The sequence below is a fragment of the Bombus impatiens genome, unplaced genomic scaffold, assembly GCF_000188095.3.
Source record: "Bombus impatiens unplaced genomic scaffold, BIMP_2.2 scf_0033, whole genome shotgun sequence".
Lineage (NCBI taxonomy): Eukaryota > Metazoa > Arthropoda > Insecta > Hymenoptera > Apidae > Bombus > Bombus impatiens.
The window spans coordinates 1,217-25,566 of record NT_176452.1 but is presented as its reverse complement, the minus strand read 5'-3'; the positions used below and the strand labels follow the sequence as shown (position 1 = coordinate 25,566).

The window sequence follows — 24,350 nt, the reverse complement described above, 5'->3', positions numbered from 1 at the left end:
ACGAAGTTCGATTTATCGATAACGAGGGAACTTGTACTGGATTAAGACGAAGATTTCTTTCGATTGTTCAAGGACTGCTCTCTCGCAATAAGAACAAAGACGAGTCGAAGAGATTTGTTTTGGTGCTGATAGATATTGCCGCGCTCGCTGCTCAAGGAACAAGTTTCTTCCTCTGGCCTTTGCTGGATAGTTCTCGACCCTCGTTATGGCTCATACCACCATCTTTATTCCTGGTTTCGTGCGGCTGGTGGGAAAATTATGTTTCGATACAGAGTCCGATCGGTAAGTATTACGATATCGATGAGACACCATTAAGAAGAAACTGTTATCGGGAGTAAAAGAAAAGCAGAATTTATTCAATTTATTCAGGTATTCAATATGAAATTGAAATTTTCGGAAGAAGCTTTTTTTTTACTGTCGATTTTTTTTATAATCGATATCGAGTCATTGATCTGAATCAATTCTTCCTGCTTAATTCTATCCAAATATTACTACAAATAATATATTTACTTTTAATATTATTATACTTTATTATTATAAATTATATATTACAATAATAAAAAGAAAATATTCCAATATTCAGGATAATTGTAATCTTCCTCGGTAGGATTTGTTCGAGCTCTGGGGAGGGTGAAGAAAGAAATGCGGTTGACGAGATACTTCACTTATATGTTCATCTCGGTTTGGAAGATCGTGGCATTTTTTATTAGCACCTTACTGATACTCCACGTCAAAGGCGAAACAGTTGGCCATTTGTTCACGATGCTGAGTGACGCTTTCGGAAGCCATGACATTATGGCATGGACGCAACGGGCTGAAGCCACTGATAAAATCACCGATGTCGCTGATATCCTGGATATTGGCGACACAGTACCTGTACCAGGAAGCGTAGATACCCCTATATACGTTCTACTGCTGCAAATATTTGGTGCTTACTTCACATACATATTTGGTAAGTATTTGTATTTCCTTTATTATATTTATACCTTCAATTAGATTAAGTAATTTTTTAAATACCAAACTAGGGTATGTATCTAGCCTATGGATCTTCATAAAACTTACAGTTTGGCAAAGGCAACGTTGGCAAAGGCAAAGTTTAATGTTGTTAAAAAAAAATTGTTATTAAAGACAAGTTGTTTAAATTAGAAAATTTTATAGCAAAATCATGACATGGGATATGACATTATGACAGTCAATATTTCCCAAACATTCTTCAACATTGTGTGGTTAAAATACATATTTAATTTACAAATGGGACAAAGAGTCCGATATAAATTTTGCCAATTTGATTTAATTGACACATCCACTTATTGGATTTTTAAACATTGGTCGCCTGAAAAAAGGAAAAACGAAAAATACAATTTATTACGTTTTTCCCTAGTCACGTGTTACAAAAAAAAGTATCAGAAGAGAACAGAAAATGAATGGTATTTCGCTTGTTTCAGGTAAATTCGCGTGCAAAATTCTGATACAAGGATTTAGTTATGCTTTCCCGGTAAATCTAACAATTCCAGTGTCAATATCTTTATTAATTGCTGCTTGTGGCCTGAGGAACACCGATCCTTGCATATTTCAAGGAACGATTCCGGATTATCTGTTCTACGAGTCACCGCCAACCCATTTCATCAATGATTTCGTGTCGAAGCAATATGCTTGGGTATGGTTGTTGTGGTTGCTGTCACAAACTTGGATTACATTGCACGTTTGGACACCGAAATGCGAGCGTCTCGCCGCCACAGAGAAACTGTTCGTCGTTCCTATGTACAATTCTCTGTTAATCGATCAATCGATGGGTCTAAACAGAAAGAGGGACGACCAACCGGAAGTGAAAGTCGAGGTAATTTACTATAAAACAATTTCAAGCCTAGTGTCATGGCAAAATTTTTGCTTGTCTTCTTTAAGCAAAGCTTTATATTAATTTTTTACAAAGGTATGCCCTGAGCAGATACTAAATGTAGTTCCCAGTTAGGCGATTATGAATTTTTTATGCAGATTTAAGAAAACAGAGTTCTTTAAAGTATTAAAAGGCCATAATTAAAACTTCCAACGTAATTTTACTCGCCGCCATTCTATCTTATACACTTTTTTTCAATGAAAAACTCGGTAATTATTTCCTTATTTCTATTATTCTTTCTCTGGTAATACTAACTATAAAGCTGCATTTTTCCTTGAAAAAATTAATTTTAAATCTTATATAATCCCTTGTCTATAATTAAGGATGAAAAGATTTTTTGGCACTTGCAATGAGTGTATAGAAAACCATAAAAATCTTGTGTACAGTATTTCCAGTGCTTTTCGCGAGTTTCCATCACCATTAGATTCTATACTTGATTGGGTTTAATTTCTTAAAGGAAATCCCTTGTCTCAACGCTTAATGTCTCTTCATTCACAGAGAGAGCCACTAAGTAACTAGTATACTTTTATCTCCTTACTTTGCCTTTATCTGGAACAGTTTTTCGTCCGTCATAATCCTTAAAAGAATGTTCAACCCTTTTAAAATTAATGCTTCATTTTAGTCTCGTTAAAAATAAGAACGAAGTCAACGGAGTAAAAGTATCCTGGTATAAATACAATTTAACAATTTTTATAATTGTAAAATGAGAAGAAGCATAAATACCCGATATATTCGGCACCTTAAAATAGAGAACGCGCTAAACGAGATCTGTCTTCTTATTATTCATCGGTCGACTGTCAAGTTTTATCGCGAACAAGTGTTTCTTAATTAAAAAAATACTAAGAAAGATAGATACGATACATTGACGTAAAAAGATTTGATAAGGAAAATCTATTTAATAAAAATAAAATTCGTACAAAAATAGAATTCAAATAAATTCACACATAATAAAAATATTAATCGTAATAACAGTATTAGTCATAATGATAGTTTCATATTCACCAAATCTCTTTCTTCGAACAAGAAAATATGTTAAGTGCTAAAACAAGATTCCAGTCTTGAAATTTACTTTCTGTCTTATGGGCTACATGTACAAACGACATAAAGCTGCACGGTACGACTTTATTTAGAAAGGAAAATTTCCACAGACGCTCTTAACATAGACAATTTCACTTTATTCGTTGTTTTGAATCATAATGCTGCTTTGAACAACATTTTGTGTTGTGTTGTTCGCAGAAATATTATGAGGAGATGCTTCTGTTACGAAATGTGCAGAATTAAATTAATTCGCTAAAAGTTTCTAGTGTAAGTCTTGTATTTAAAAAAAATATATATATATCTTTTTCACGCATAGCAAGACAAAGTTTTCTATAGGCTCGATTGGCTCGATTGTTATCGAAGGCACGGTTGTTTATATAAAAATATAAGAATTGTATTTTCGGGTAGGATCTGGCAGAGATAGAGAAAGAAAAGGGAGATGGAGATTATGAGACCATATACGAACAGACGGATGGCACGACTACACCTCCGTCGGCTGTAAAGAGCAGCGATCACGTAACAAGAATATACGCCTGCGCGACTATGTGGCATGAAAACAAGGAGGAAATGATGGAATTTTTGAAAAGTATCTTACGTTTGGACGAAGATCAGTGTGCTAGACGTGTAGCCCAAAAGTACTTGAAGGTTGTCGATCCGGACTACTATGAATTCGAAAGTAGGTATCCATATGCGCTTTCTGGTGTAGTTTGGTAAATTAGCATTGTAGTCTGCAAGATCTCGATCATTCAAGCACGTTGAGAGACGTTGTTTATTCTTTCAGCTCACATCTTTTTCGATGATGCGTTCGAGTTATCGGATCACGATGAGAACGAACAGCAAGTGAATAGATTCGTAAAATTGTTGGTGGGCACTCTGGATGAGGCAGCGTCGGACGTTCATCAAACACGGATGCACGTCAGAGCACCGAAGAAGTATCCGACGCCTTACGGTGGCCGATTAGTCTGGACTCTTCCTGGAAAAACGAAGATGATCGCACATTTGAAGGACAAGAGCAAGATTCGTCACCGAAAACGTTGGAGCCAGGTAGGAATTAAAGTCGAACGAAGTTGTAAACGAACCTCTTTGCTTTGAGATTCCCATACAACTTTGAAGATTTAATATTTTTCAAGAATTTTTGACTAAAAAATTGTATAGTAGAAGATCCATTAATAATATCAAATATGCATAGCTTTTAAAACGAGCGAAATTCCAGTAATTCTGATATTTTACAATCTATTAATATTTCTAGAAACGTGTAGTATTGAAAAGGAGTAGGAAGCGAGTGATAATTTTAATAATTACAAAGCAATCTGGCATCTTACGATTTGTTAATATTTTCAACCCTTAATCCGACTCTTGTGTCAATTTGACGCATTGAGATAGATGTAAAAGAATCAGCATTTTTTCAGCATTTGCAAATTTAAAGGGTTAAAAATATACACAGTACTCAATAGTAATTCAGAATACTCATAGCCATAGTAGTTCGTACTTATTACTCGTAGTAGTTCAAAATACATTTATATTTTTAAATTTTTCACAACATTGAATAATATTACTTCGAAACTTGCGTTCCAGGTTATGTACATGTATTATTTATTGGGACATCGATTAATGGAATTGCCAATTAGCGTAGATCGCAAGGAAGTGATCGCAGAAAATACTTACTTATTAACTCTTGACGGTGATATCGATTTTCAACCAGCCGCTGTGAAACTGCTCGTGGATTTGATGAAGAAGAACAAAAATCTTGGCGCAGCCTGTGGCCGTATTCATCCAGTCGGTTCAGGTAATCTTCGTCAAACAACTTTCAACCTGTGACAGATTTTAATAATAAAATTTTATGTACAACTTTTTTTATGATATTAGGTCCTATGGTTTGGTATCAGATGTTCGAGTACGCTATCGGACATTGGCTGCAAAAAGCAACCGAGCATATGATCGGCTGTGTACTTTGTAGCCCTGGTTGCTTCTCGTTGTTCAGAGGAAAAGCTTTGATGGACGATAACGTGATGAAGAAGTACACAACGAGATCTGACGAGGCTAGACATTACGTTCAATACGATCAAGGAGAGGATCGATGGCTTTGTACGCTTCTTTTGCAACGTGGGTACAGGGTAAGTATCCAGAAAAGTTTCCGAAATTATTATTACTTGATCTAGATACTATATTTATACAGGAGGACAGTGATCGAAGTCTTTATTCAAATTCAATATTTGATGAAATATTCTATGATGTCACTTATTCACATTCTTCACCGTTTAATCTTACAGGTAGAATATTCAGCAGCCAGCGATGCTTACACTCATGCACCCGAAGGTTTTAACGAGTTTTACAATCAGCGGCGTCGATGGGTACCATCTACCATTGCCAATATCATGGATCTTCTGATGGACGCAAAACGAACGATTAAAATCAACGATAACATTTCTCTTCCTTACATCTCTTATCAAATCTTACTCATGGGTCAGTCAAACTCTCGTTCTACTTTTATTTTTCTATTAATTAATTGCCTTTCTCGGCACTGAAACTTCCATGTAGTTTCTACAATCCCATTATATTAATTTCATTCTTCGTGCTTTGAGATTTATCAATTATGAATTAAAAAATCGTCTAAATCCTTCTTACAGGTGGAACCATTTTAGGACCAGGCACGATTTTCCTCATGTTGGTCGGTGCTTTCGTCGCAGCCTTTAAGATCGATAATTGGACCAGCTTCTACTATAATATTATTCCTATTCTGTTCTTCATGCTTGTATGTTTCACTTGTAAAGCGAGCATTCAGGTACATCCACTTATAATTAATACTTGTTATACGTGCTTATCGTAAACGAAGAACACAGGAAAAGGACATGATAAACAATTTGAAAATTCAACGTTACCAAAATTGTCTCTTTAATTCATTATGAGATTACGTACAATGGCTGTAAATGTCATTTGTACACCTTGGTATTTATTATAGCATTTGCATGCTAGTTAATTACGTCCAAGTATATCAAATTTCGTATCATTTAGTAATACTTTCATATGACTACGAACGATCGATGGAGAGAAACTAAACATGAAGACTACAAAAAGAAAACAATATATATAGAATCGGATAAACAAGTACTTCATTGAAAAATGAGAACGCGTGTAAATATATTTTATTGGTGATCTTGGTGAGATTAAGAGATCAGCGATAAAGTGATCTGTCATGTTCCTTTTACCTGTTCTTCAAATACTTGTCGCTTTGATTGTTCTTGCAATTCTTTTTTTTTCGTGTTGTTGTCTTTCAGCTTCTGTGCGCGCAGATATTGTCGACAGGATATGCGATGATAATGATGGCTGTGATCGTAGGTACGGCCCTCCAACTTGGGGAGGATGGTATCGGTTCACCTTCCGCGATATTCTTAATATCATTATCCAGCTCCTTTTTCATAGCCGCCTGTTTACATCCTCAAGAGTTTTGGTGTATTGTTCCTGGTATAATATACCTCCTTTCAATCCCCTCGATGTACCTTCTTTTGATCCTCTACTCGATTATAAACTTGAACGTCGTCTCGTGGGGAACTCGTGAGGTCCAAGTGAAAAAAACCAAAAAGGTTCGTTCCTTTGTATTGGCTTTACCCGACTCTTTCTCTTTTCTTTTTTCCCCTTGTTTAACTAACTGGACAGTATTTGGTTGGATCATGTTTGTCAATTTTGAGGGATTGTACATTTACCATTATTCTGTAAAACCATCATAGGAAACATACGGTGGTGGTAAATCAAGATGGCAAGTGCTTTTGGACAATTTCACGCGAGCTGCAAGCTTTTTTTGTCTGCATATGTACGTTCTAACTTGTTTATAATGACGCAGATACTGAGAGTGACATTATGCTGAGGATACGAGAATTTTAATTCAATAATTCGATATTTAACACTTCTAAAACTGAATGTTTCTTGGCCAGTTGGAAAAAGATTCGTTTATCAATTATTAGTAGTAATATATAATAAACGAAAAAAATAGTATACGTACAAACGTATAGCGTAAAAAAATTATTATGCCTAAGATTAGTATGAATTAGATTCAGAAAGGTTAATTCAGTATCCTCAACGTATTACCACCATTTTATACAAGACCAAATAAAAATTGGTTTACACGCCTGAGCATCGATAACTGCTAATAATAACAACGGTGTGCCAGGTTTTCGTGGCGGCGATAATAAGTACGCTGTACGGCATGGTGATGATCGCCGTGATCGTTGGGACTGCGATTAACATCGTTCAGGACGGGATAATGTCGCCATCCGCGATGTTCCTATTTTTAGTAATATCTCAGATGATAATAACCGCACTATTGCACCCCGAAGAAATGTATTGCTTACTATACAGCATCATATACTTCATCACCGTCCCATCGATGTACGTGTTGCTTATTTTTTATTCGATCTGTAATCTGAACAACATCACATGGGGTACGAGAGAGGTGGTGACTAAGAAAACTGCTGCGGTAACTATCAGCTCAGTCTTAATTGAATAATCGACTCTAATTTTAATCATGTTCTTCTTTTCTGTTATTTTATCAAGTATCATTAATAATTATGCATCTTGAAGCAAACAGCAGTTGGAGTCATCTAACTTATCAAGCTTTAGCACAATCCATTTGAAAATTATTGGCTCATAATAGTGATTCCTATCACAAGAATTAAATTATTAAATTCAAATCCGCCACTATGTCAGTATGATTGACATCTATATTACGGCTAAATCTCACTATTCGACCTATGTATTTTACGTAAATATATACGGCAATAGAGTAAACTGAGCGAGTAAATCCACTTAATTCGACTAAACTATGTAAATGCACTACATTGGGTGGATGCTCAGTATTGCTCAGGTGGGATTACAAAATTAGATTCTGCAAGAACAGTTCCCATCGAGAAACTATTTAAGAAGTTATATAGAAACAGCGAGGAAACAATTTAATTTGTACAACGTTCGAAACATTTTATCGACTTCGATTTTTCAAATGGATGACGTGAATGCTTCTTTCCTTTACTTAGAAAAATAAAATAATTTTTAATTTTAAAAAGATTTATTTGAATCATATGTTTTTTAATTTGCGCGGACGTATAATACTATAAATCATTGTCTTCTTCAGAACTTATATCAAGCTCTCTGTCTCTCTCAATAATCTTTCCATTCATATATTAATAATTCAGGAGTGAGAAGCAACATGAGTGAAAAATACTTGAATTTCCAATGAACGTTCGACTGAAAAATTTGTTTCAAGGTGTAATGCTTTTTAGTATTTGATATTACGTTTGTAGATATAACGATAATCACAACTAATAAATTAATAGCACGCAATTAATAATTTTTTAATACGTTTGCTACTGTCTCATATATTTCTTTAGAAACAGTATTTACTATAATAGCATTTATGTACTTACCTTTTATGTATATGATCAAAATTAAAATATGTTACATATTTCTCGCTGAATCGGTAGGAACTTGAACAAGAGAAAAAGGAAGCCGAGGAAGCAAAACGGAAAGCGAAACAGAAATCTCTGTTAGGGTTTCTTCAAAGTGGCGTAGGCTCGAACGACGACGAAGAAGGATCGATAGAAATTTCTTTGTCGGGATTGTTCAAGTGCATGTTCTGCACTCATGGACAGACCTCGAATGAGAAACAGCAGTTGGTCGCTATTGCTGAATCTTTGGAGCAAGTTAGCAAACGCCTGGAAGTTATCGAAAGGTTTTTTGATTTTATATTATCCTAAAAATATCTTTTACTCTACGCTTTATAAATTCAAATGTTTATTGACTTGGTCGATTATTTCAACACAAGGCTCTGCAAATCTGTTAATATTCTTTTATTTTTTATTGATTGCCTTGCTATAACCATAACAGTAGTAATTAAATTTCCATCATATCTATTAACATGCAAAACTAAACAATCAATTTCAATTTATACGACGAGTTGAAATGAATTTTTAATGAAATTTCAAATGAGACCTCTCGAATGATCTATGATTATGGCTTATTATGATTTATTTTACATAATCCTTGTTATCTGGTTATACCGGTTAAATATAATCTATTATACTAAACTAAATATAATATCACTAGCATGATGCTGAATTAGACGCAATAAAAGGTCGTACAAAATGCATTTCTTTTTGCGTTTTCTGCATCGAAAATTTCAGAGCTCAAACCGCAAGTATCTTTTAACAAAGCAAAGCTTCTCTAATTCTAAATAATGAGATCTTTGAAGTAATACCGACGATTATATTCAACTTGAATTTAATATAAATCCATTTATCAGAGCCGTGGATCCTCATGGGGTGACAAGTCGACGTCGTGCATCCTCCGTGGGTTCTCGAACAGCCGATCATTTAGGGGCCATTGGCGAAGATCCAGCAGAGGATCAGGATTGTCATAGTGAAGCTGAAACGGTGACTAGTCAGAATACGGAAGGGAATCGCGAAGCTAACAACTTCCTAAGCAGACCTTACTGGTTGAGCGACGAAGGACTTAAAAAAGGTGAAATCGATGTCCTGTCGCTGCAGGAGGAACTATTTTGGAAGGATCTCCTGGAGAAGTATCTGTATCCTATAGACGAAGACAAGGCAGAAAAGGTAAGAAGTTTTAATCAAGCTGTAGTTATTCGTAGTTTTTGTCTTTTTTTATTTCTTAAAATTTCTTAAAATTTGAGAAGAATTTTTGTCTATCTTTTCTTTCTTCTATACTTGAGTTAAATTTATATTTTTCGTAATTTTGAAAAACTTTTTATTCTAAAATTTTGTTCAATGTTTAGAGTAATTGTTTTGGATAAAAATAAGGTTTCCGAAGTACTTATTGTGCGTAGAATTTACAGATTATTTATAAAATTTGTTATTTTATCATTTGTGTATATATATCGTTGTCAGTCAAGTTTTTAGTACTATTTGTTAATTGAGTATGTATAACTAGCGTCGAGGATGTTGCTCGATCGTAGAACTATTAATTCTATTTTATTTATTTCAGTATCTCTCGTGTAAAATTCGACGAATTCGAAATAGATTAAAAAAAGATAGATATTATTTAGAAATTGCGAAGTATGAAACTAAAAAATTCCGTAAAATATTTGAATCAAATAACAGAATGAAAATAACTGTTTCAACATTTTTTAAAATTTCTTAATCGATTATTTTTACAGTATTTTTAATTGTTATTTCACATAGTATATATAATAACGTTACTAAGATTTTCAAAAATTTTGGAACTTTGCTAGATTAAGATAAAAAAAATGAAAAATAGTTTGCAACAAAATCTAAAGAATCTAAAGAAATCTTACTGGAAAGAACTGAAAGAGTAAACGATTAATAATTGTATGTACGAAATAACGGTTGTTTAAATTTGTCAATAATCAAAGAATATAAATAATCGATCCATGCTACTTACGTCAGGCACGAATCGCCAAAGATCTAAAGGACCTACGTGACCAGAGCGTTTTCGCGTTTTTCATGATGAACGCCCTCTTCGTCCTGATCGTCTTTCTGCTGCAATTAAACAAAGATTTGTTGCACGTGAAGTGGCCCTTTGGTATCAAGACCAACATCACCTATGATGATCACTCCCAGGAGGTAAAGACCGCTCCGTCCACGTCGTGTTGTCCTGCTTCTTAAATCACATCCCCTTTCCCCTAAAACAGCAAACAAAAAAGAAAAAATAATATAGATAATTAGTAGGATCTATCCCACGAGCCATATAGCCGTCTTATTAATTCTTTGTTTAGCTTGATGTAGCAAAACATTTCAAATGCTAAAAGCACTTTACCCAAAATACTAGATTCAAGCAATTAATGATATATCAATCAAAAACACAAATGAAAGGAGTGTCATATATAATAATAATTATCATAATGGAAGAAAATATTTTCGTAAAACCGCAGGAAAAAGTAAAAAAGGAAGGTAATTTAGAAGTATACAAAATTTATACACGATGATTCAAGTTGAGCATTCAAATTGTTTTGCAGCAAATACTCGTAGTAGCGATTTTTATATTTTTCCTTATCGCTTGTTAAGAAGCTTTTTAGAGGATGTGAGTTCGCTTGAAGACCTAAATGATCACGGAGAGGATCCTCCCTCGAAAGGAGCCGATGGATCAACGATTCGACCGGACGGAGCGTATTTTTTTTCATATTTTTGCTAATCTGTGCTTTTTCTTTTGTTTCTTCCCTGGTCCACGACAGACTCGCATTGCCGCCGACCTAATTGAGCTGCGGAACAAGAGCGTGTTCGCGTTTTTTATGTTCAATGCGTTGTTCGTTCTGATCGTATTCTTGCTCCAGCTGAACAAAGATCAGCTGCACGTTGTCTGGCCACTCGGCGTCAAGACGAATATCACCTTCATCGAAGAGACCTCGGAGGTATCTGGTAGTGTTCTAAACGAAAAACAGAGATGCTGTCTCACTGATGCCTCGGGAGACTAACACATCCGTGTGCTCCGTTGCTCGTATCTATATCTTTTCTGTTTTCTCTCAATTTTCTTTCTTCTCGTTTTATTCCTACGTCTTCACTTTTCTGACAGTGACGTTTAAATTAGGGGCCACTATTTTAAATTATTACAATTAAATTATTTCCAATCCACGTAGATTTTAATACGCACGTACCCATACAATTAATATTTTCCTGTTTTAATCTGTGTAGGTTTTAGTATACACGTACGCGTATATTAAAAATTATGCGAATTAAAACACGAATATATCAATTACACGTGTGACTTTGATACATGTTCAAAATCTTCAATCTACATTCGTCGTTATTTGTCGATTTGATAGCGACAATGAGTCAGAATCGAACAATTTTGCGCGAGGACGGAGTCACGTAGAGGAAGAAGAGTAAGGGTCGATTGAATCGCCAGATTGAAATTCGAGCATGGATCCTTCGTTTTTTCAAATGATTGTTTCATTTTCATTTCAGAGATATCTTTTTTTTTAATGTAATTTTAGATACGTTTAGAATGAAAGTTTAGAGCTTCTATTTAGTTCTAATAGAATCGAGCTTGCGGTTGCGATACTTTTAATATTTTCTCCTTTGCCTTTTCTAGTTTAGATTTCAGGCATAGAGTATTTACTTCGTGAACTGCTTCTTTTGTCAATTTAGATATTTAGCAATTTCTGGTTTTATTATTCACATGTGATCGATTTCATATTTTTCATTGCCCTAAAATTAAACACTTATTTAATGAAAAATTTGAATAAAACAAAATATTTGCATTCAGTATCTATAATTAAATTCAATTCCGGTTTAAAAATTCTTATATTTGGTTTCTTTTTAAAAATTACAATTTTCCTTGATCTGAATTTAACTCAGTCTAATCGAAATTCAAGCGGTGGAATTGCCTGAATAAATTCTGCGTTCAAGAAACATAGAAACAAACTTCGAATGAATTTTCATTTTTTTCTCGAAGAGGAATAAAGAAATTGCTAAAAATCATGAAAAAGAACGACACAACTAGTATACAGAGAAAGGGATCGCAGTTCAATAGTGAGCATCGGAGCACGCTGGAAATGGTATACCCGGTGATAATGTTGCACTTGCTGGGACATGTCTGTGTTTTGTCAATAACGTGGATCATGAGCACGTGGCGAATTACCATTAACATGTTTGCACAGGTACTCCCGAAGCGTATGGAAAAGCTGGGGGCACTATCAATCAACTGACTCGAAACTAGTTAGCTAAGTCACAAATAACATCGATGCCTTGTTATTTCAAATCCCATTATCCTTCCTCGTTATGTGTACATCTACTTTCTTTTAGTATCCGTAAAAAATAAAACGATATGGTGGCCATCGAGCGTGATCACTCAGATCACTCGCACCATCAAGTTTCCACCTTGACTAACATCGATATACTTCTTGATTAACGTTATCGAAGTCCAGAGAACAAATGTAAAATCACACGTTACTTTTATTTTGGATATTAATAGATTACTGGATAGAATATTAATAGATTAGAAAATTAAATTGAAAAGAATTCTAATAAGTAACGTGTCGAATAGAAACAATATTTTTGAATTTAAGTAACCTTCGAATATTATCTTTTATTCAGTTAAATAAAATTCCTATAATTTTCCTAATTATTTTTTCAATGTTCTCTTAGCTTCTGTACACCTTTTGGCTCTCTCGTGATTGTCTACTTTCCCAAGGCTCGAGTTAGAAGTTTTTTTTCCTGTCTTTCAATGGACAGTAGCACGTGCACGATTTGTGGGTCACGAAAGAGTCGAAAAAGCACCTTTGAACATGTCTCATTTTTTTCCGCTCACCTGGTTGAATACGAACGAGGGAGAAATTGTTAAGCAGATTTTCACGTTTTTTATGTGTCTAATTTTGATAACGCACTGCTAGGTATGGCAGCAGAGGAGCACCACTAACGAGTTACCGTCAATGTAACTAAACGGTGGCTTATATGTGTATACATATGTGTCTCGAAAAGTGATTTTTAAACTGTATTTCCCGCGGTGATCCTGATCGTACGAACGAATAGCTGACATAAAAATGATTGAAAAATGGAACGGTAGAAATTTTCCAATTAGTACCTTCACAAATTTTCCAATAAATATTTTTCAACGCTATTTAATAGAAATATTCGTTGAAATTAAGATTAAAAAATTGGAAAGCGTGACAGAGTTTTCATTAACACTTGCTTCCTAACAGCTATCGCTATGTACGTTCAGGAAATTAATAATTGTTATTTCATTACGAATTGCCAGTCGTAATTACATTTTGTATTTTACCGTATAAGTGACTGAAAAGTATATGAAGGCCTGAGAATCATAGAATTATACGTTAATTCCGCTATTTTGCATTAAAATAGTGTTCTGTGCTTATTGTTAGAAAAGACTCATTATGCTTCGTCGAGTCATGAAAACTTATCGCAGTAAAGAATAAAATTATAATCAGATTGTGAATGTTCGTGCACGTTTAAATTAACGTCGGTAAAAAAATAGAAATTAAATAGAAATTTCTTTCGTCCTTTCAATATTATAAACACACTTATGATATTATAAATAGCCTTATTTGGATACTTCGTGTATTCTTGGATATTATATCTATTCTGTACATTATTATTTATTTAAATTACCCGTAGATGCATAAAAATCCTCAATTTAAATGTAACTTAATTATTAAGAACCTAAATGGATGATATCCTTAAAAATCAGGAATATGTGATTAAATCCAAATTTCCAAAATCTTCACATACATCACTATGATTTTTAGTTCGCTATACATATATTCGTAATGAGGTAACAACGAAATACACGTTAATGAAAATTGTAACAATTGTGAATCGTTTTATGTGTTCTCTGTTTGCGATTTTATTTATATTTTGGCTTGTATTACGACTAATTTATTAATGTCTTTTCTAACAATGAACGTATTTCGTAGGTACACATTACGAAGGAGTATCTACAACTCGAGCCTATCGGTTTGGTGTTCGTGTTCTTCTTCGCATTGATATTAGTTATTCAATTCACCGCGATGCTGTTCCATCGATTTGGCACGTTCGCTCATATTCTAGCCAGCACCAGCTTAGATTGGTACTGTTGCAAGAAGGTGAGTGTTATCTACAATTGTTGGTGATAAAATTTTACTACAATTAGTTAGTATCAAAGATTTTCATTGTTCACATTATTCACGTCATTCTTTTCTATTAGTAATTAGTAATAGCTCCTATACAATTTTCCATTTTATCTTTTCTTTTTATTCTCATTTTCATAATGTTACAGTTAAATAACGATTTGTTATAGTTATAGAATAATTATAGTCTTTAATACAACCTTTAATACAATCTGTGTTTGTTATCGTAGTATAATCGTTTTTAAATCTTTTCTGTTTAATTCATCAGACCAAGGATCTATCGGAAGAAGCGTTATTATCAAAACACGCGGTAGAAATAGTCAGGGATTTACAAAGATTAGATGGCATGGAGGGTGATTACGAGGAAGGCAGCGGCAGCGGCCCGGGCAGAAGGAAAACCATAAGAAATCTTGAAAAAAGCCGAAGAAAAACGCAGGCAATCAATACGCTCGATGTCGCTTTTAGACAGCGATTCTTCAGTATGTCAGAAGGCAATGGTGTGTAAGATGTTTGTGCGAAATTTTTGCATTTATCATAAGAAGTTGATGGATTGGAAATTTAAATCGCGAAATACTTTACGACCTTCTTATAGATACAAAGATGCAAGAAATGAAATAGTAAACTAAGTGCTTAATACTCGTTTGTGATCTGAAACTTCGTTTTATGAGTCCAAGGCCAAATTTAAATTAGAAAATGAAATGAAGAAAAATGAAATTGTAATATAATTATTTATTTTAGTTTTCTTATTTTTTTTTTTTTGTTTCTTATTTCGAGTAAAACGTATCCAACTCTGGTCTTAAATGGAACAATGTCTCAGTTTATAATAGGTGGATGAATATTTTTCGATTATGCGTATACTTTTATTTACATACTTTTATATATACAAATATTAAAATATTTGTACTTTTAAAAATTTTATATATACAAATATTTTAATATTTGTATATCCAATGTTATATATATATCTTAATATTTCCACATGTTTCCGTCTCTTCAGCAACATTAAAATATGCCATGTAATATATTAAGGAAATTGTGCTGGTAATGTCTCGATTTTAGGATGAGAATATTCGTTGATTAATGTTTCAATTTAGGTCTGCCGAGGAACATGTCGACTAGAAGATCTGCGAAGGCTTTTAAGGCATTTGAAGGGCGCAGGAACAGCATAATGGCGATGAGAAGGAAGTCGCAGATGCAAACGTTGGGAGCCAATAACATTTACGGTGTGGCGGGCAATCCTTTAGGGATACAAGGTCGTCCCTCGAGAAGCAGTCAGATTTCTGTAAAAGACGTGTTCGAAGGACACGCTGGTCACACGAATTCAGCCTACGAACCTGACGAAAATACCGGAAGTAGCCTCAGACTTCATAATCTAGGTCAGAGCACGTGGAGAGATGCGAATACCAATATTTAATTGAAACGAATGAACGTAATTCGAACAAATTCTTCACGGCCGTACGTAATTGTTGGAAAATATTAAAACTGACGAATTTTTTTACTTTATATCCTTATATAAAAATATTTGTTAGATGATCAACGACGATAACCATCACATACGTTTCCCGAGAAACGAGAGATGGCTACGCCTCCTTTGCTAAACATTACAAGCAATAAAATCGATTCCCATTTAAATTATAATATCATCACGCATTTAAGCGCTTCGTCTAGCAATTGTCTGTTAATTATCTGACTCTATATGACGTAAGAGCGAATAGAAAAGTACGAAAAGACTGCCTTCGAGTAGACTAATTTATGATGAAGTGAAATGGAACAGGGCCGTCTTTAAACTCTTTATTTATTTATTCGAAGAAAAAAGTGAACAAAGTTCCCTTCTTCTCTGAACGATAAAGAACAACGAAGAACAAAAGAAAAAAAAGATTACATAAGAATAGAAACTAGAAATTTAAATATAATAAGTTAGAAACTTTAATAGAATTAGATATAAATATTTGTTAAACTTGAACGAGTTAAAGACAGTCCTGAGGAAGAAAACGTTTTTTGTCTTCATTTTTATTCTTTTTATTTTATTTCTCTTTTTTTATTCGCGTTTAGATATTTAAGATAAACGAACTGACCGGCGAATAACGATATTTGTTAGTACAGCTACTGCCGTACGATGATTAAACGGTTTTAGAGAATAATTCTCTGTTTAGGTGTTAATTGAACGTAATAGCCTTGTTAGCTGATGTCGTATCAAACGAGTGTGACAGTAATCACAACGACGACAACGCTTACACTTCTTTCGTTCTTGTAAACGTGATATACCGCCGTTTATATAAATATACTTATTGTATTTAATAGATATACAATTCTTTTTGTACATATCGCGTGCGTACGTGTAACGTTAAGCCTGTAGAAAAATCGTGTTGGTATAAACATAAACGAAATAAAATTCGAACAATCAGCACTCAACTTCGAATTCATTTCATCCAATCGTTCTTCCATAGCATAATTCTACATTCTTTCCTGTACTTGAATAAATTACATGCTACATATACATGTATCTTTGGTTGGTGATTTAAAAGTAGAAGATGGATTATGGGATAAATGAAATCATAAAAGTATTCAAAATTATTGATCACATGACAAATTTTATCTCTTATAATAAAATAGATTTACCTTATACAGTTTGTTAACGTTTATACATTTCTAAAGTTATTCTCCAACGGTTTAACAGTGATTTTTTATAAAACACGAGAAACGATTAGTCGGTTAGAATTTTGTATTCAAGTCAGATAACAATTTAAAACATACACAAAGTTCGTAGAGAATACTTTACAATGATTAACGATTATGTTGAAAATATGAATAAAAATTGTCTATTTTGAATTTCATTGAAAAAATACTATTGTGTGTTTAAAAAAAAAAATACGCAATTTCAAAGGCATATACGCATAGTACGAGACAAATTTGGGACGAGTTTGGTGTCGCCTAGGGGCGAGCCCGATTTGTCGGTTTTTTTGGCAAGATTAAAGATGCTCACAGATTCTATCTCACTTGGTTTGGACGCATACTGAACAACTTTGTCGAAAACTTCCCCTCGCTTGCTCGCCTGGCGTACTTTATTCATGACGCAAGACGGCAGTCTCGCGGATAAATCTCGCGGGTTAGCTTCGTATTGTCTCTACGTAACTTTGAAAAATTATTAAGCAGAAAGAGAGAGGAATTATTAATTTCATATACAACGTAGCAACATTTTAAATAATTACAAGAAATGTATACGTTGCAATAAATGTATATGTAAATTAAGCAGATAGGAACAGAGAGGGAGAGAGAGAGAAACATTTTTATGACGTGCCAGCTTGTCGTAAAGCTTCCGTCATGCACATGACGTAAGTTGCCATCAAGTAATCGTTAATGGTACGTCGCATGGTCCATCCTTGATAAAACCCTTCCGGAGATAGCGCCCAATTCGCCAGGAGCAGAGGATAATTTGCTACTATAGCGTAATTATTACCTACCGTATACCTGAATATCATGTCGAGAACTATGAATTAATCGTCTATTTATATACACTGAACAGTGTAATAATATAATTTGCAATTAAAGAAAACTGCTGCACTTACGCGAAACTCCCACCAAGAATTACCCAATTGAATATGTTAAGCCTTGATTCGTAGGTTGTTTTTGTTTCACTTGAATTATCGTAGAAACGCGACATTTCCATTTCCTGGAATTAAAATTCCAACACACGGTTCAATCTTGAAATATACTTTATATATAACCTGCAATCTTTTATTTTAAAAAAGTGTCTTTAAGTTAAACGAAATTTGTCGAAATAAAAAATTAACACATTCAAATAATCCATCGTGGATCGACGGGATCCACGGGATCTTTCAAACGACGAGTTAACGCGAACCTTTAAATTGCCGAAGAAATTTCGTGTAATATTTTACGAAACTACCTCTGTCTGTTTCTTCTTTATTCTGTACAGTTTGAACAAGTCTAAAATTGATAAGCTGGTTACAACACAGGCGCCGAGCGCGTAATATCCATGACAGGAGTACAAAGAATAAATTAAGCCGGCCATGCTCAAGGTTCGAAAGATCTCGTCTATAACGTTGAATCGTTCTTTGTTCCTTTCTTCCTCCAGCTGCATCATAAACGGATCAAACGCTGAAAGATACAAATTTATTGATTTTCGATTAATTGACTGTAAAATAATACACGTAATTGTTAAGCTACTTACTATAATCCTTAAAGAAAAGTTTGTACACAAGAACGATCAATGATCGAGAACCAATCATAGCGATACTGGCACAGGCACACGCAACGTGTGTTAATAATTTCGAATACTGAGCGTAAGAGTGTCTTATCAAGATGTAAATTGACGAACCGCATGTTAGCGTTAGATTCGTGCACGAAAAAATGGACTCCAATATCATAGCATAGCTTGCATTAAATAGAAGCAAGGATTAATTGATACATCTGTACATATACTAATATATGGTGCGGTTAAATATTTAAAAAAGTTCAAACATATTGAACGATGAAAAGTAGCACAAATAATTGTCATTGACCGATGACATTCGTATTGACATCGAAACACGATTAAAGGTAAATGTCACTTTTGTTTTTTATTACATAAGCTCTCTGTTATTAACCTTAATTGCTCATTACTCGAATGAGAATAATTTAAACAGCAATAGAAAAGTATTCCCTATTATCTCGCATACCATTCAATTTTTTATCGTTCGTTGAAAATCGCTACTACATATCGTATCATGGACTGTGTATTATTTTTTTGAAAAGAGTATCGATACATGCAACGAAACTAATTTATTCAGGAATCGAAAATAATCGATGGCACACGCGATCGAACTGTACCATGACGAAATTACTTACAATACTACGTTCGCGTGACAGTTCGTTTGACACGATGATACGCGACAGGATTGATAAGCATGCGTTAGAAAAGTGCGAGAATATCAATGAACGTGCGTGATATGACGCTATGCAAAATATATTTCTCATTGTGATTTGTAAGTTGATTGCGATGTACATGACAATAGCAGCAGAGAAAGTACGTGCAACTGTCGACATCACTGGAAATATTGATAACCATCCGGTTTACAGTAACAGTAACAATAGAGCTATTATAATAGAAGATAATACTGTAAGTACATGCAAAAAGTTTCGTCGAACAATTCAAAAGCGTTGCCATTAATATTTAACAAAATAAAACGTTATAATTTTTTATTTGGTAATTTCGAGAATACTTAATACGTCACGATCATAACCAATTGGCAACCGCTGTTAAAGATTACTGTCACGATCGAATCGCTACTGTCACTAAGAATATTAATTATAGAATGTTGATTATAGAACGTTAATTTTTATGCTACGGAAACAGTAAAAATATTGCAAGAAGATATTATAGTAAATAACGAACGAGTGACCTCGTATCATGCTGAGTGTACCGATTTATCAGCGATCCTCGAACAATGGCGGAGAAATATTAATTTACGGAACAATAGCAGTACAGTAGAAAAAAATTTCATTCGGATATCATCTAAGAACGATTTAGATTTAGTAAATATCGAAGAGACACGGTACAAATCGAAGTCTGTTCCTATGAAGGATCACGAAGTCAGTTATCCTTATCCTTTCACAGATTATATTCATCCCCGATTTTGCGCCGATTTTTCACCTATAAGTACTTATAGAAAGCCACACCATCGGCTTGTCAGGAATCTGAAATCAATTCCGGTCAATCATGAATCGAATTTAAGAGACGATCGTGAAAGAACAAAAAGGGCAAGAAGATGGTTAAACTCGTTCTTTCGTGGCAAGCGGAAAAAACTGAATCAGAGTTCTTCGATCGACGAATATTTTAAGTTAGAAGATCAATGGAATAAAACGCATTTATTGCCGAGATTGGTAGAAGCATCGCAGGCGCAACGAATTATCAATGAAACGACATCCGGCTCACCCTCCACAAGTCAAAATTTAAATCTATATCAAATATTGAGATTACATTCGATCCCTAAGAAAACTACAGCTTTCGTTAAGAAAAGGAGAAAAAGGAATGTTAGGAATAGAAAAGACATAGGTGAGAAAACAACGGATATTTATGAAAAAGAAATCCATGCGTATTCGGATATTATGCAGCTGCTACATACGACCAAATCGGATATTGAATCTCAGTTAACTTATAACACTGAACACCAAAGCGAAATAGATAGGTTACAGACAACTTTGAGCTGGTTAGATCAAATAGGAACTACAACTGTGTCTATTATAGATACGCATGGTGCGTATGAGAAAGAAAGTACTAAAGGGACTTCTACGTGGCACGGATATGATGATTATATTGGAACAATGGCAATAACGCCGAAAGAAACAATCAGCCTGTCCGAATCACAAATAACTACACGTACAACGACATATACGATAGGAAACATCCCCATTACCAACATGACTACGATGCCGTCGCCAGTGTTTGAAACAACTCCTACCAAGTCTATCATTACTCCAACGACAATGCCGCCATCGGCAACCGTGGAAACTACTATGCATGAAATTACTGATATTACAATACCATTACCAACGACAACCACAACCTTCCAACCAACAATTGCGAAAAAGGCTACAGAAGAAACTATAATTGCGATGACATCGACACTTGAAACAACAACTATCACTCACGTAACTGTTAAAATGTCGTTACCAACGTCAGTGGAAACCACTACAAAAGAACAAATTGTTACAACGACACTCTTACGCGACATAACAACTACCATTCCCCTATATACCACTGCCATAACGTTGCCAACAACAACGACTAAAACCACTGCGGAAGAAACAACTATTACTACGACGGTATCAACATCTATATTTCCCATCATCACGAAGTTTACAATGTCGGATTACACAACTGTGGAAGCCACTGTAAAAGACACTTCTATTAGTACAAAACCAGTACCTGAAACAACATCTAGCTTTCCTGTTACCACCATGTCTACAATGTTGCCACTAACATCTGTGGAAACGATTGTGGAAGAATCTGCTGATACTACTACAGCAACCAGGCCCGAAATAACTACTATGATCGATACAATTACAACCACACAGTCGCTACCAACAAGTGTGGAAACCACAGAGTCAGAAACTACTGCGACTGCATCGCAGGCCCCTAAGGCAACAATTATCTCCTCAATTACAGCCATTACTACAATGGCCCCTTCACCGACTGTGGAAACAACTATTGAAGTAACTGCAGTTATTACAAAACCCAGGATTGAAACAACTACACCCACACTGTCGCCCTCAACAACTGCGGAAACCACCGAGACAGAGATTACAATGGTTATACAACCGGAACCTGAAACGACAACTATTGCCCCCACTACCATCACCACCACGACGTTCCCTCCAACAACTGTAGAAACAATTACGCAGGAAATACCTGCTACTACGACATCCAGAATTGCAACAACTACAACTCCAGCTGCGGTTACAACAACATTGTCGAGTCTGAAAGCTGCCGAAACAATTACCGAAAGAACACCTGCTACTACAACAACCAGCACTACAACAAGTACAACTCCCATTACGATTACAACCACACAGTCGCCACCAACACCTGCTAAAACAACCGAGAGAGAGACTGCAAGGACCACACAAACGGTTCCTGAAACGACAAATATCACACCCATTACTACAACCTCCACAAGAACTGAGGAAACAACAAAGGAGAAAACTCCAGCCACTACAACACACAGGATTGTAAAGATTACAACTAACGCTACGACTATAACAGCACCAACGCCATCTACAACTGTGGAAACAAGAGTGGGAGGAACTACTGTTTCTATAATAGCCACAGGTAAAACAACTACGACTGCTTTCACGACTATAGATACACCGAAGCCTCCTACAACTCTAAAAACGACACTAGAGGAAACTATCGTTACTACAACAACCTGGATTGAGACAGCTACCACTCCCGCCACGACTACAGCCACACCGTCACCACCTACAACTGCGGAGGAAACTACTATTTCAACAAGAGCCAAGCCAGAAACAACTAGCACATCTGTCACGACAACATCCACGCCGTCGCCGTCTACTACTGTGGAAACAACCATAGAGGAAACCGTGGTTACTACAACACCCCTGATAGAGACAACTACCACACACCTCACAACTGCAGTAACAACATCGACTCCTACAACTGTGGAATCAACTGTGGAGGAAATTACTGTCTCTACAATAGCGACGCCTGAAACAACTACTACTGCCGTCAGGACTACAGCCATACCGCCGCCTTCTACAACTCTGAAAACAACAATAGAGGAAACTGTCGTTACTACAACACCCTGGATTGAGACAGCTACTACTCCCGCCACGACTACAGCCACACGGTCAACACCTACAACTGCGGAGGAAACTACTATTTCCGCAATAGCCACGCCTGAAACAACTAGCACATCTGTCAAGACAACAGCCACACCGTCGCCGCCTACTACTGTGGAAACAACCATAGAGGAAACTGTGGTTACTACATCACCCTGGATAGGGACAACTACCACACCCCTCACGACTGCAGTCACAACATCGCCTGCTACAACTGTGGAATCAACTGTGATGGAAACTACTGTTTCTACAATAGCCACGCCTGAAACCACTACCATTGCCGTCACGGCCATAGCCACACCGTCGCCTCCTGTAACTGTGGAAACATCAATAGTGAAAACTGTGGTTACTACAACACTCTGGATAGGGACAACTACGACACCCCTCACGACTGCAGTCACAACATCGCCTCCTGCACCTGTGGAATCAACTGTGGAGGAAACTACTGTTTCTACAATGGCCACGCCTGAAACAACTACCACTGCGGTCACGACAATAGCCACACCGTCGCCACCCACAACTGTGGAAACAACCATAGAGGAAACTGTGGTTACTACAACATCCTGGAGAGAAACTACCGCACCCCTCACGACTGCAGTCACAACATCGCCTCCTGCACCTGTGGAATCAACTGTGGAGGAAACTACTGTTTCTACAATGGCCACGCCTGAAACAACTACCACTGCGGTCACGACAATAGCCACACCGTCGCCACCCACAACTGTGGAAACAACCATAGAGGAAACTGTGGTTACTACAAAACCCGGGATAGAGACAACAACCAAAGCCCACACGACTACAGTCACAACTTCGCCTCCTACAACTGAGGAAACAACCATAGAGGAAACTGTGGTTAGTACAACACCCTGGATAGAGACTACTACCACACCCCTCACGCCTGCAGTCACAACATCGCCTCCTACAACTGTGGAATCAACTGTGGAAGAAACTACTATTTCAACAATAGCCACGCTTGAAACAACTAGCCCTTCGGTCGCGACTACAGCCACAACGTCGTCTCCCACAACTGTGGAAACAACAATAAAGGAAGATGTCGTTACTACAACACTCTGGATTGAGACAGCTACCACTCCCATCACGACGACAGCAGCAATGTCACCTCCTACAACTGTAGAACCAACTATGGTGGAAACTACTGCTTCTACAATAGCCACGCCTGAAACAACAACCACAGCCGTCACGACAATACGCACACTGTCGCCACCCACAACTGTGGAAACAACCATAGAGGAAACTGTGGTTACTACAACACCAGCGATAGAGACAACAACCACACCCCGCACGACTACAGTCGTAACTTCACATCCTACAACTATGGAAACAACCATAAAGGAAACTGTGGTTACTACAACACCCTGGATAGAGACAACTACCACACCGCTCACGACTGCAGTCACAACTTCGCCTCCTACAACTGTGGAAACAACCATAGAGGAAACTGTGGTTACTACA

The 24,350-nt window shown here is 35.9% G+C and overlaps 3 protein-coding genes across 9 annotated transcripts in view; 2 read left to right on the top strand and 1 right to left on the bottom strand.

Annotated features, from left to right (window-relative positions):
• The window catches only part of LOC100748510 (chitin synthase chs-2), a 34,206-nt gene extending 17,280 nt beyond the window's left edge, over positions 1 to 16,926 (top strand). For 2 of the 7 annotated variants that reach the window (XM_024368657.2, XM_012387475.3), the window contains exons 5-20: positions 73 to 282; positions 608 to 952; positions 1,446 to 1,837; positions 3,341 to 3,608; positions 3,714 to 3,976; positions 4,508 to 4,718; positions 4,799 to 5,046; positions 5,203 to 5,395; positions 5,560 to 5,714; positions 7,098 to 7,403; positions 8,404 to 8,651; positions 9,222 to 9,534; positions 10,345 to 10,521; positions 14,328 to 14,495; positions 14,788 to 15,016; positions 15,614 to 15,933. In XM_024368657.2, the coding sequence (XP_024224425.1) occupies positions 73 to 282; positions 608 to 952; positions 1,446 to 1,837; positions 3,341 to 3,608; positions 3,714 to 3,976; positions 4,508 to 4,718; positions 4,799 to 5,046; positions 5,203 to 5,395; positions 5,560 to 5,714; positions 7,098 to 7,403; positions 8,404 to 8,651; positions 9,222 to 9,534; positions 10,345 to 10,521; positions 14,328 to 14,495; positions 14,788 to 15,016; positions 15,614 to 15,933 (4,046 nt within the window). Of the gene's footprint in view, positions 1 to 72; positions 283 to 607; positions 953 to 1,445; positions 1,838 to 3,340; positions 3,609 to 3,713; positions 3,977 to 4,507; positions 4,719 to 4,798; positions 5,047 to 5,202; positions 5,396 to 5,559; positions 5,715 to 6,207; positions 6,514 to 7,097; positions 7,404 to 8,403; positions 8,652 to 9,221; positions 9,535 to 10,344; positions 10,522 to 11,129; positions 11,307 to 14,327; positions 14,496 to 14,787; positions 15,017 to 15,613 lie in introns of all 7 variants that reach the window. The other 5 variants (XM_012387472.3, XM_024368668.2, XM_033321624.1 and 2 more) reach the window with 5 other exon arrangements.
• Positions 16,927 to 17,100: 174 nt separating this feature from the next.
• LOC105680932 lies at positions 17,101 to 19,457 on the bottom strand. The gene is made up of 4 exons (XM_012387149.3): positions 18,709 to 19,457; positions 18,424 to 18,635; positions 18,086 to 18,189; positions 17,101 to 17,987 (listed from the first exon to the last, which is right to left on the bottom strand). The coding sequence occupies exons 1-4, from the start codon at positions 18,902 to 18,904 to the stop codon at positions 17,807 to 17,809; spliced, it is 693 nt and encodes a 230-aa protein (XP_012242572.2). The 5' UTR covers positions 18,905 to 19,457; the 3' UTR covers positions 17,101 to 17,806.
• Positions 19,458 to 19,629: 172 nt separating this feature from the next.
• LOC105680931 (mucin-2-like) overlaps positions 19,630 to 24,350 on the top strand; it is a gene marked incomplete at its 3' end in the record, with an annotated part of 5,931 nt that continues 1,210 nt past the window's right edge. The window contains exon 1 of the mRNA XM_033321900.1: positions 19,630 to 24,345. Within this exon, the coding sequence (XP_033177791.1) occupies positions 20,094 to 24,345 (4,252 nt within the window). The remainder of the gene's footprint in view (positions 24,346 to 24,350) is intronic.